This window comes from Zalophus californianus, chromosome 12, assembly GCF_009762305.2.
Source record: "Zalophus californianus isolate mZalCal1 chromosome 12, mZalCal1.pri.v2, whole genome shotgun sequence".
NCBI classification, from domain to species: Eukaryota; Metazoa; Chordata; class Mammalia; order Carnivora; family Otariidae; genus Zalophus; species Zalophus californianus.
Window position 1 is genome coordinate 91,668,747 of NC_045606.1, and position 13,730 is coordinate 91,682,476.

General features: G+C 37.5%; 1 protein-coding gene across 6 annotated transcripts in view; it reads left to right on the forward strand.

Moving 5' to 3' along the window:
* UBN2 (ubinuclein 2) overlaps positions 1-13,730 on the forward strand; it is an 87,577-nt gene that overhangs the window by 42,831 nt on the left and 31,016 nt on the right. For 5 of the 6 annotated variants that reach the window (XR_003516392.1, XM_027573383.1, XM_027573378.1 and 2 more), the window contains exons 8-14: positions 381-510; positions 3,175-3,293; positions 4,018-4,131; positions 4,707-4,850; positions 5,579-5,629; positions 8,008-8,050; positions 11,823-13,370. Coding sequence is in view for 5 of the 6 variants with exons in the window: in XM_027573383.1 (XP_027429184.1) it covers positions 381-510; positions 3,175-3,293; positions 4,018-4,131; positions 4,707-4,850; positions 5,579-5,629; positions 8,008-8,050; positions 11,823-13,370 (2,149 nt within the window). In the remaining variant the exon portion in view is untranslated. The remainder of the gene's footprint in view (positions 1-380; positions 511-3,174; positions 3,294-4,017; positions 4,132-4,706; positions 4,851-5,578; positions 5,630-8,007; positions 8,051-11,822; positions 13,371-13,730) is intronic. The other variant, XM_027573381.1, reaches the window with a different exon arrangement.

Below are 13,730 nucleotides of genomic sequence, written 5' to 3' on the forward strand. Positions count from 1 at the left end.
GTAGCCAGAAGGGCTTCACCTCTTCCAAATCTGCAATTTTTTCAAACACCTCTAAGGAAAAAATATTCTAAATTCATCGAAACTGTGTAACTCTCTAGCTTAGCAATTGCAGTGGGGGAGAGAGGATATGAATATCTCTTTGAGGAAATGAGCTTTTAGTAGAGTTCCTGTGTTTTACCCAAAAATGTAGACTTTGCCCCTGTTCTTCAAAAAATTATTCACCAGTTTATTTATGGTTATCTATATTTTCTCCTTGAAAAATACTGTCTAGGAAATCATGCAAAGATAAAACGAAAGAAGAGTCACTGCCTTTGCCTCCTTGCTTGTATTGGTACCTGAAAGAAATTCTGTACTATTTATTTGTTGTTGTTCTTGTTCAGCATTGAGTTACAGCTACAGGAACTAGGCCCTGGCATTCGTAGTGGTGTCTACTCCCATCTTGAAGCTTTTGTGCCATGTAATAAAGAAACACTGGTAAAACGTCTAAAGAAGTTACATCTCAACGTCCAGGTAAGACAAGGAATAATCCTATTTGTATCTGAGGTTTTATGGCCTATAAAGAAACTGGTTTCTGTTTGGGGCTTTTGCATATTAGTTGCTTTATAGTATTATTGTATGTATTGAATAACTATAGGAGTTATCAAAGGCACATTGGATTGCTTGAAAAAACTTACTTTTCAACAATTGATAAATCTAGATGAGAATGTTTTCTAAGGCATAGATTCTTGGACTGGTAAATTAACTTCAGTTCCACAGCTGACACAACTTTGCCGTCAACAAATATCTGACAGATTTATAACTCAGTTTTTTTTGTTACTGAAATGGATCTATGCAGATATGTTCACACCCACATTATACAAACCAGTGGAAAGAATCACAGGGTTTACATGTAAACTTAGAGATTTTTTGGTGTAATCATCCATGTTTTGCTAGATTCTTCTCCCCTACCACCCCATAAGTAATTGTCCAAGTTTGAATGCTTCCTGTGGTCAGAAATATATTTCATTATAATAGCAGAAAATTCTTCCATGCACTGAGACAAATTCAGGTGCTTTCCATCAGGTGCTTTCCACCCATTGGTCCTAATTCTCCCTTTGAGTCCATTCATAAATCTAATCATTTGTCACCTTCACAGCTTTCATGTTTTTGAAAGCTTGTATTATGTCCCCTTCTTCACTTCATGTAAAATGGTTTTTAGTACCTTCACTGTCCTGATTACTCTTCCCCTTTTGATTTATTTGATTATCTATTTTTAAAATATTTATAACTTGCAAGTAATGGAAAAGAACTTAGTTTAAGACAAAAAACATTTTTTTCTGTCAATAAAGGTATTTCATGGAATTAAGGGAACTAATAATTTGGATTAACTCCTGTTTCTCTCTACCCATCTCCCTGTGTCTCATTTTTATCCTTTTATGTGCATCCGAAAATGAGATTACTGTATTCTCAAGGTTTTATATCACAGAAAAGCCACACACACAGACTGACTCAGTCCTCTCATCCCAACCAAAATTTTTCTGGCCAGAGGTTGGGAGTCACATAGCACAGCATGGCTGTCCAAGGCCCCCCATGGCTCTAATAGGGGAATGAATGTGGTGCCGTGGACCGCTAGTGATGTGATCTGAGAGACATAGAATTATTTATTGTAAGTATTATACAACTGTTAATAAAATAGTTCTGACTCTTGGTCTTGGCTCATTTCATGATCTCTCAGGGTTATGAGATTGAGCCCTTTGTGAGGCTCTGAGCTCGGCATGGAATCTGCTGAGGATTCTCTCTCTCCCTTTCCCTCTGCCCCTCCCCAACTCACTGCATGCATGGATGCACCTGCTCTCTCTCTCTCTCTAAAAAAAAAAAATTATTTTGAATTGGGAATTTTTTGTCAGTTTAAAGCAGAGAAATAAATGACATTACTTGAGGTCACAGATTTTGGGTCTGTGCCTGGCTCCTTCAGACATTGACAGTTGGAACTTATTGCCATACATTCACATGACAGAAATGGGTACCAGTAAAAAAGGATCTAGAGGCAGGAGAGCAACTTTTTATACATGATAAGATATTTTCTAAGGAACATTTCAGATTGGATGTTTGGAGTTATTTAATATCCCTTTTGGCTGTAGAAGAAGACATTTGTCTTAGCCCTTGCTTTTCTTTATCTGGTTTTATCATGTGTACTTTTAATCCCTAAATATTATATTGTTTGATTTTGCGTATTTTTGAGCTTCATATAAATGGAATCATACTGTCTCCATACTTTTCTTCTGCAGCTTGCTGTTTTACACTGAACATTACGTACCTCAGATTTATCTATGTCTTTACATGTGGTGAACTCCGTTTTTAGAGTACATTTGCTGTACAGTGTGTATGGAGTTCCATGCTATAAATATATTCCAATTCATTCATTTTACTGTTAATGGATATTTGGGTTGTTCCCAGAAAGATAGTCTTAGCTACGTAATTACAAAGCGATCACCTAGGAACCATGATACTGGATGTTCACATTTCTTTTAATGGAATTTTTATAGCAGACACTGTCATATGTGCAATAATATTTATTAATTGGTATGTATGAAAATAGCAAGAGTCTTCCAGTTTCCTCTTTCTCTTTGGCCTTAACCTCGCGTTTTTGCTTGCAGCGTAAGTCACAATTAGTAACAATAAATGACAGAACAGGATGTCAACATCCTGTTGGTAGTCACCCAGACCAAATCCTATGTTCCAGTGTTGCAAAGCAATATCTCCTCTTATGGTACTGGTTCCCCACCATAATGGGTATCAACCAGCCGTAGTCTGCACAATGTTTTTATTTAATCTTAAAGTGTCCATATAATTTATTGGCCAGGACATTTTTAAGAATGTAAAGGAATAGATTGTGTGTCAACTAAACTCAAAAAAAATTTTTAAGAAAAAAATGTAAGGAACTCTATTAATTATGCTGGGGTAACAAGCAAAATCTGGGATTCTCATTGATTGCCTGCGAAGTATGGTCATCCTAATTTTATATCCAGTATGCATTACGAAAAGTCAGTGTGGTAGAAGTAGTTGTCCGCATTTAAATATGTTTTCATTAAAAAAATATGTTTACATTTCAAATCCATAATCAGTGTCTTTTGTGGATCTGCTTTAATTTTTGTAAATGTGTTTTAAAAAACTTCTAGTATATTTTTTCCTCAGGATGATCGTTTAAGAGAACCTCTGCAAAAACTGAAACTGGCTGTTAGCAACGTGATGCCTGAACAGCTATTTAAATACCAGGAGGACTGCCAAGCTCGTAGTCAAGCTAAGTGTGCCAAGTATGTACCTCTTCTCTTTGGACCGGCTTTTGCATTTGAGAAATATTTTTAGCTCTTAAGGATTGGTCTTGTGTAGATGTTCTCACCAAGTAGAAATCCACCTATACCACTGAAATGGTATAATTGAGTATTTTCTAAATGACACAACACTCCCTATTCAGTTGCTTTGGTGTCAGAAGCAAAAGGTCTCTTGATTCAGTGTGTGGGTGTGATCCTAGCAAGAGCTGTGGTACTGGTCAGACATTTCACATGTCAGCCATTTTGACCGACTGAAGTTGGACACAAATATTTTCTGAACCGAAAGGTAAGTATTCATGGCCTTATGTTACAGTTTGAAGATCTTATTTACCAAACCACTTTATAATGCATTTCAAAGTATTATGTATAAAAATAGATTCCCCATTTACTTTCCCTTTTGAGTTAACATTCAGTTAAGCATTTTAACAGGTGTCTCTGGAGCATATCATAGGCACTGCTGGGTTAAAACTCTGCTCCATGGGGCGCCTGGGTGGCTCAGTCGGTTGAGTGCCTTTGGCTCGGGTCGTGATCCCAGGGTCCTGGGATCGAGTCCTACATCGGGCTCTTTGCTCGGCGGGAAGCCTGCTTCTCCCTCTGCTGCCTCTCCCCCTGCTTGTGCTCTCTGTCTCGCTCTCTGACAAATAAGTAAATGAAACCTTTAAAAAATAAATAGAACTCTGCTTCATAAAATCTTTTTCATTTTTAGGTTACAAACAGATGAAGAACGAGAAAAAAATGGATCCGAGGAAGATGATGAGGAGAAACCAGGGAAACGTGTCATAGGACCAAGAAAGAAATTCCATTGGAATGACACCATCAGGTAAAATTGAACCAAAGCCTTCACTTTTAACCAAATAGATAATGCAGAACTAAGGTTTCTAATAAAAAGAATATATAGTAAATGGAAGAGTAGATTGGAAGCAACCAAAGATTAGTGTGTAGGAAAAATTCAAAGGAAGATTGATTTGATCCTGATATTCTTAGAGTGCTCTCACTTTTATTTTCATATACTACTTTTTATAAGCTAATCTTCTAATAAGTCATACTGGTTTCAGAAGGTGAAGTACTCCATATACTTTTGTAATCAGTCATCTTTTTTACCAGTATTTCTGTACCCCAAGTAGAGGGTTTGGCTGCAGGACTATCCCTTTCAATCTTTGGTGCCTAGATGAAAGGTATCAAAGGAAATTGTTCCATACTGGGGATTTGGCTGTAGTGCAGTGAGTGATGTATGTTGGAAAGTATTTATCTTCGTGTCATCTTCTGAATTCTTGAGATAATATTCTTTATTATTGCTGTCAGATTTATGTGCTTTTAAAAAAATCTGTTTCAAGCTTAATTTTCCACAATTTGCAGTCAGATTTATATATAAATATATATTTTTAATCTGTTTAGAACTTTGTTATGTAACCTTGTTGAGATCAAATTGGGATGCTATGAGTTAGAGCCAAATAAAAGCCAGTCCGCTGAGGATTATCTTAAATCCTTTATGGAGACAGAGGTGAAACCATTGTGGCCTAAGGGCTGGATGCAGGCAAGGTAAGAAATATGACATCCTAGATTTTACTTTACTTTCTTATTATTGCTCTTATTAAAGATACATGTATATATACACATACACACATGTGACATTCATTTTGCTAAGAACCTAGTCATCTCAGATGATCTCTGCCTTGAAAACTTCAAGCACTTAAAAGACAAAACAGTTAGTCACATGGACATGGAGATACAGAGATACACGTAAAGGGTGATTTTTTTTGCCAACCACTTTTTCTTTTTTGCACCTGAATTTGCTAATAGAGAAATGGGAGGAGGAGAAGATGGTTATGAACTTTGTTGGGGGGGAACTTCACCTGGGTATTATGAAGATAAGGAACTGAATACAAAATGGAGAGTGTAGAAAAAGAGATCCCAACCTTAGGTTCTGTTGAAAATAATAGTCAATGTAGAGTGGTATCTCAAAAATTAAGAGTAGCCCAATTTAAAGTTTAAAGAGTTAAGAATGTTAAAATTAATAGACTTGACTATCTCTGTCATCTTAAAGCGTTCCATCTTAAATCAAAAAAAATCTGTTGATCTGTTAAAAGATTTAAATAAATGTTCTATAAAACTCCCCATATTAGATTATTGAATTTACTCTGTGCCATTATAACTTTCATTTGATCAATGAACAAGTAATAGACTGTTGAAAACCATGTAACTAAAACGAGAAAGTGGCTATCATTATCTGTTACACAAAAATGATCATGTCTTTTTAACTTTTGCAGAATGCTTTTTAAGGAAAGCCGGAGTGTACATAATCATCTTACTTCTGCTCCGTGAGTAAAACAGACTCCAGATTTCTTCATTTTTGCTCACCTTATGTGCTTTAGTAAACAAGCGCTATTTATTAAATGCTAGTTGAGATAGTACTTAAACATACATTTAAACAATCTCCCATTTTACTACTGCTTTTTTAAAAAAAATCATTTTTAGGGGCATCTGGGTGGCTCAGTCGGTTAAGCATCTACCTTCAGCTCAGGTCATGATCTCGGGGTCCTGGGATCGAGCCCCGAGTCGGGCTCCCTGCTCAAGGGGGAACCTGCTTCTCTCTCTACCTCTGCCTCTCCCCCAGCCTGTGCCCTCTCTCTTACTCTCTCTCTCAAATAAATAAAATAAAATCTTTAAAAAAATCATTTTTACTGTTTCTATAGACCTAAGAACACATTTATCTATTAAACAGTTCTCAGGCTAGTCTCCAAAAACCTGAATGTGCTGGCCTGAGATTTGGTAGTTAGGAGCCATGTAAACAGGAAAGCTGTGATTGTTTCCTTTGTTCCTGGGCCTTCCTCCCTCTAGTTCTTTGGTGTCCTTTTTCTTTCCCTCTTAATGACCATTAAGTAGCTAACCTATAGTGTTGTGCATTCCAAGATGGTTTCGGATACATACCTACCCTGCCTTGCCTTGCAAAGTGTTTTATTGCACAAAATTAACTTATTCTTCATTTCTTTCCCTTCTTTTTAAAACTGGATATTTCCTTAGTGATGTGATTACTAAAGAAAGGTCTTTTAACCTGATAGGAAGTAGTAAAAAGCTGAGGGTTTTGTGGTTATATTTTTGGGTGAATACTGGTTGACTTCAAGAATTTTATTTTTACCCACAACTCAGGGCTATTTCTCTGTAGCTTAGAAGTGTAGTAATAGTTAATAAAATATTAAATTAGCAAGTTACTGAGAATTTATGGATCACTAATTCAATATTCTAAGAGGTCTGGTTAACAATGGGTAACCTTACAAAATTCTGTCTCTTTATACAATTATAATGGAAATTTTTACAACTGTTAGGAAGGACACTTTGTTAGCATACTGTTAGAGTTGTATTGAGTTTCAGGTTGTGGTTTTCAGTTTTTGCTATTGTTTGTTGCTGGCGGTTTAGTTATCCTGGGGCAGGGGATACATAGGTATTGTTATCAATAATATTTCTCGCCTTTAATTTCCCCATAGTTATAAAATCACGTGTTACAATTCAGGTATAAGTAATTCCTTCAAACCTAAAGCAGATGTTTACAGAGATCCTCTTCCCCAGTTTTTTTTTTTAGTAGCTTTATCACTATGACTAACTTGTGTTTTGTGTCAGAAAGTGGAAATCTGTGGGATACGTGGGCCCGGACACCTTTTGCCCCAATGGTCTTATCAAAAAAAACTCTAAAAATTACTGTTGCCTTAATGAAGTCGTAGATTGACAATTTTAATCAAGATATTTGTTAATTTAATGGATGACATTTCAACTTAGTGAAGTAGGAATACTCAGTGTGAGGTATTTTAGCTTGTTAATCCTTTAATTATTCAACAGACATGGAGTACTTTCTCTTATTATGGAACCCGTAAGATTTTCTTTAAACTTTTTCACACTGGTTCCCAAAGGTTTCAAGGTTCCATCGTATTTTTCTTGCCTTTTTTTCCCCGTCATTTTGACATTTTTTATTTGAATTTTTATATTAAAATAATTTTCTCTAAAAAACAGATTTGTTTTTAAAATGATATCTCATTTACAACATCTTGACAGTGGTTCTCCTCAAATTACGGTTTAATTTGAGCTGAAAGTTTCTTCAGGCTCTGTTTTCCTATAAATAATTATAAATTCTTACCAGTTCTTTGAAGTGAGTCTCCTCAGGCAGCTTTGTTACCCTATCTTGAGGTTTTTGTTTTTTTTTTTTTAATTTTGAGTATTTACATTTAATTTTTAAAAAACCTTTATTTACCATTGATATTTTACTAATGGTTTGGCCTTTTTTCCAGTTGATTGAAATTGGAGGAAATGTTACTGTATATTCACATATAAACTGAGCACTTATATATAGTTCCTTCCTTCATAGAGTTTTCCAGATAGCATAAGAAGTTACTTACCGGGCGCCTGGGTGGCTCAGATGGTTAAGCGTCTGCCTTTGGCTCAGGTCATGATCCCAGGGTCCTGGGATCGAGTCCCGCATCAGCCTCCCTGCTCCTTGGGAGCCTGCTTCTCCCTCTCCCTCTCTCTCTCTCTCTCTCTCTCTCTCTCTCTCTCTCTCTCTCTCTGTCTCTCATGAATAAATAAATAAAATCTTTAAAAAAAAAAATAAAAAAGTTACTTACCCATGTAATGACAGTATTATGTTGTAATTTCCTAATGGTGACCCAACAGCTACTGAAATGGCATCCTTTTTTATCTTTTGTCTTAGGGCAAAGAAAAAGGTGATTCCTGCACCTAAGCTCAAAGTGAAGGTAAGTATTGAACCAAATCTTTAATTAGTCATAATTGGGGAATGCTGAAATACATTCTTAAGATGCAAAGGATATATGTATTTGGCATAGGTGGATAGGTACTGTACTTTTAAGAAGGGTGTTTTTAAATTTTGTAAAAATCCTAGAACCATTGTATTTCAGAGAATTAAATTGTAAGATTTAACCTAATAAAAGAAGCATTCTGTAAACTATAACAAATATCCTTTAAAAGCATAGTTGAGACTGCAAATAGATAATAGAAATCCCCAAGGCCTAAAACAAAGAAGAAACTGCCAGAGTGTTAATTTGCCTTAACCAAAGGCAACTTTGGTTGCCTTTAGACGCATTTGCTGATTTTCATCCAACACTTTATGGTTTATTTTTAAATTTCTTCTCAGACCACAGCAGATAGGGGTATCTTCGCCTTATATAGGTTAGGAATTAGACTGAAACTCTGTGTAAACATGGGACTTTCAAAGGGTAACATGTTTAGTAAAAGAAAGGACTAGAAAACAAACCCACTCACCGGCAGAAAGATTAAGAAACTTGGGTGTCTTGGCCTGAGTTCTAGATTAGGGGAAGGAAATCCTTCCTGAGAATTTTTCCTGGTTTAGGAGTTTAATTTACACTGCCTACAAGACCTGGGAAGTCCTCAAGCTTTGAAAATAACTTAAAGGGATATTAGGTTAGTTATTAACCCAAGGCAAATGGCAAATCAAATTCTCTCTGGGAAAATGCAGTTTCATCCTAGGCCCCAAAGGCTTACCACATATATACCATGTCAAACATGAGCTTAAAATGTGAAAACACAGAATACATAAGGAAGTAAGTTACTATGAGTGAGAGTCAGCAGAAACATCCAACAGAATTAGATCCCTGAGAAGGGCAAGTGATGGATTTATTGGGTTTAGAACATAAAGGAATTTAACTTGTTTAATATGTAAAGAAGGAGAAGAAGGGATAAAAAAAATACCAAAATAGACAAAGCAGAGTTGAAAAAGAATCACGTATAACCTATAGAAGTGAAAATTGTGATCATTTGAAAGTAAAATTGTAAAGAAAGCCCACACCCTTTAGGTTTTAGACTTTCCCCATAGTCTTCATCTCTTTGAATAAATGAGTGTCTTGGCTTATGAGGTTATGGCCAGAAGGTCAATATTTGTTACTTTGTGGCCTTCTTAACTTTTAGTATTAGAGGCTCTTTGAATACGGAGTAAATAGTCGTCTTTTTCTTACCTACCTCATTTGTCTTCTAATCCAAATAATATTGAACCAGTATTTCATCACATCTGTTGAGTTCATGCTTTGCTTTGACACTGTATTTTTAAACTCCTAATACTCCCCATATGTTGGTTAAATTTTGATACATCTATTCAAACATGATTATCAGAATTCTAATAATGACAAGGATGGTATAGGGGAATTGCATATTTTGTTTGTGTCTTTGTGATTAAATTACTGTTTCCTTTTCCCCAAATGGAAAAACTATATTGCTGATTTGTGTTTTTCCTACCCTACCACCCCTCAAATACCTATTTTAGTTAAAAAGGTAATCTAAGGAAGTACAGTAGAAAATGCAAATACAAAAAAGTAAGAAGGAGAAAAGGATAAGTATCCAGGAAAAAAAAAACTTCCTTTCTAGTACACACCCACCATTCCTTCTGGAGCTCTGTCCTTGCCACCCCTCCTTCGATCCATCCAAATAGCTATTCATTTATTCAGATTGAATTAACATTTTATAAATGAGATAACCTGCTTTTTAGACTCAAATATATACCTTGGACAATTTATCTCTGCTAGTATAAATTTATATAGTACCCTGGAGGGTGGATTTAACATTATTCTAGAAGAAAAAATTAATTCAGGGGCACCTGGCTGGCTCAGTCAGAAGAGCATATGATTCTTGATCTCAGGATTGTGAGTTCAAGCTGCACATTGGGCCTAGAACTTAAATAAATAGATAGTAAATAAAATTGAAACCAGTTTATTCTTTAAAAAAAAATGAAAAGTTCCTTTAAAAAAGTTTTATATTGGTAATGCTACCATTATGATTCCAATATATTCCCCACCCTCAGTTTGTATACTTTTTTAATAAAAAAGGTATTTTCACTAATCATAATTGAATGGATGGCCTGTCAAGCAGACGTGTCTCATATGTATTACCCATTCATCTTAACAGACAATTTTGACCTTAGTGCAGTTACACTACAGAATTCTGAGAGGCAGTGGAGTTTTCAATCAGTCTTTTAGACTAGCAGCTTAGAAAAATTGCTGAGGAAGTTAGAGTTTAACAGCCTTCCCACCAGCTTCTTTACTGTAATACCTTAGAAGGGGATGGTAAAGACATTTCCTCTCCATTCTTTCCCCACTATGGTTAAGGTAAGTGCTGTGATTGTATAAATTAATGTGTAATTTAAGACTTTGGGTTTAGGTTTATTTGGGTTTGTTTTTAAGAAACTAATCAAAGAAACTTTGAAGTGCTTTTTATTAATAGTTTTATTTCTTCTTAATCTTAAAAATGACATGGGACGCCTGAGTGGCTCAGTCAGTTGGGCGTCTGCCTTCGGCTCGGGTCATGATCCCAGGGTCCTGGGATTGAGTCCTGCATCGGGCTCCCTGCTCAGGGGGGAGCCTGCTTCTCCCTCTCCCTCTGCCTGCTGCTCCCCCTGCTTGTGCTCTCTCTCTCTCTCAGAAATAAATAAAATCTTAAAATCTTAAAAATGACATGAATCAAATACTTTATATTTCCCTTTTAAGGGAAACAGCTTTTTTTTTTTTTTTTAGATTTTATTTATTTGAGAGAGAGAGACAGAGCATGAGGGGAGGAGGGGCGAGAGAGGGAGAGCTCCGCTTTGAGCTCAGAGACTCACACAGGCCTGATCTCAGGACCCTGAGATCATGACCTGAGCCGAAACCAAGAGTAGGAAGCCCAACCAACTAATACATTTGTCCCAGGTACCCCGAAACAGTTACTTTTTAATTCTTTTGCTCTTGGAATATTTTAAATTGTGCTCTAATTCTCTTTTCTCTTCCTTGAATTTTAAGAAACTTAATTTTTTGGGGAAAAAAAGAACAATTCTCTTAGGTATTCAGAATTTTAATTCCCATAACCTTGTTTTCTTAGTGTATAGTGCCTTGCTCATAGTAAACATTTAGTAAATATATGTTGAATAAATTACAAATGACCATAATGAATAGAAGACTTAATTTAAGTATGCTTGGATTGAATCCCAGTTTATGTACCACTTCTCCACGTACTGGCTATGAGTGGCTATAGGACAGGGCATACAGTGGCAGAAACACAAGGGAGCAGAAAGTGAGGGTCAGTATCCTAGCAAAGCATACTAGAGAAGAAGGGTAGAGTCTTAGAGTAAAAGCAGAATTTCTCCTAGGTACAAGGAGAATAAAAAGAGAATAGTCCCTGAACAGATGGATTTGGAATAGTATCTGAAGATCTGATGCAGGAGGGGTGGCGTGAGGGAGGGTTTCGCCAATAATACAACTAGTATACGAATATTCCTTTGGCTTGGTTTCAAGTTTTCTTAGAAGAGCTTACTAAGGTATGGCAGCTGTGTGCACTGTATCAGATGCTTTGGCTTCTGAACAGTTCAGTCAAGAGCTCTATCCTGAGAACTGTTTTGGTTTTTTTCAGTCTAAAGATTTCCAATAGAATTTTAATCATTGTGAGAAGTTCTTAGTCCTTTAAAAACTAATACTTAGTAATTGTTTATTAATCATTTAATTTGTTCCAATATAATGCTGTTTATGCTAGGAGTGTAGTCCAAAAAAGGACCAGAAAACTCCTGCATCGTTGGTGGCTTCAGTTGGTGGTCCCTCAACGAGCTCTAGCACATCTGCCGTGGCCTCTACCAGCTCTAGCTCTACACCAGCCCAGGAGACGATCTGCCTTGATGACTCACTAGATGAAGACCTGTCTTTCCATCCACCTGCACTGGATCTTGTTTCTGAAGCTTTAGCTGTTATCAACAACGGGAACAAAGGCCCTCCAGCTGGCTCAAGGATAAGCATGCCAACTGCAAAACCTCGTCCAGGACTGAGAGAAGAAAAATTAGCAAGTATCATGAGTAAGTTGCCGCTGGCTGCTCCTAAAAAACTAGATTCTCCTCAGACTGCACATTCATCAAGTCTTATTGCTGGTCACACAGGGCCAGTACCAAAGAAACCCCAGGATTTAGCTCATACTGGCATCTCTTCAGGCCTTATTGCTGGTTCTTCAATTCAGAACCCTAAAGTTTCCTTGGAACCTTTGCCAGCCAGGCTGCTTCAACAAGGACTACAGAGGTCGAGTCAGATTCACGCTTCTTCCTCTTCACAGACCCATGTGTCCTCTTCCCAAGCCCAAGTTGCTGCCTCCTCTCATGCTCTGGGAACACCAGAGGCCCAGGATGCTTCTTCATTAACACAAGTAACAAAGGTGCACCAGCATTCAGCTGTCCAACAAAACTATGTGTCTCCATTACAAGCAACCATTAGTAAATCACAGACCAACCCAGTGGTGAAGTTAAGTAATAATCCCCAACTTGCCTGTTCATCCCCGCTTATTAAGACTTCGGATAAGCCACTTATGTACCGCCTTCCCTTATCTACTCCCTCACCTGGAAATGGTTCTCAAGGGTCCCACCCCCTGGTTTCTAGGACAGTACCCAGCACCACTACCTCCAGTAACTATTTAGCGAAGGCTATGGTGTCACAGATGTCCACGCAGGGTTTCAAATCTCCCTTCTCAATGGCTGCATCCCCCAAACTTGCCGCATCTCCAAAACCTGCCACATCTCCTAAACCCTTGCCCTCACCTAAGCCTTCCGCCTCACCCAAGCCCTCTCTGTCAGCTAAGCCTTCAGTATCAACGAAACTTATTTCTAAATCCAACCCCACTCCCAAGCCTCCTGTACCCCCAAGCTCTTCCAGTCCAAATGCACTAGTAGCCCAGAGTAGCCACTCCAGCAGTAACAACCCAGTCCATAAACAACCCAGTGGGATAAACCTCAGCAGACAGTCGCCCACCTTGAATTTGCTGCCCTCTAATCGCACTTCAGGCCTTCCATCCACAAAAAATCTTCAGGCCCCTTCAAAGCTCACAAATTCCTCATCCGCTGGAACTGTTGGGAAGAATAGCTTGAGTGGGATTGCAGTGAATGTACCTGCCAGCAGAGGTAGCAACCTAAACTCAAGTGGAGCGAATAGGACTAGTCTCTCTGGGGGAACAGGAAGTGGAACACAGGGTGCTACTAAACCGTCGTCTACTCCACATAGACCATCCTCTGCCTCAGGGTCTTCAGTGGTAACAGCCAGTGTGCAGGTATGTATGTTACATACGTTCATGGGATAAAGTACAAGATTGTGCAGTCTTTCCTGTGAGTCCGTTTAATAACCGTGTACATAGGTTGTTCGTAATAGCTTATTACAGCTTATGGCCAAGGAATGTTCCTGATGTTCACATCACAGTAATGGGGATACTTGGTGGATGAGGTTTTTGTTGGGATGTGGATTTTTTTTTTCCAGGTAAAGTAGCACATACGACTTTTGCAATTTTTGAAAAACACATAATGCATATTTAAAGTATGTTGTCAAAATTCAGAACAAAGCAGTAACTTAAGAGTTTAAGTTTACCTTCACGTATCTCCTTTCTCCCTCTCTCTAGTCCTTTTTCTCCTGTCAA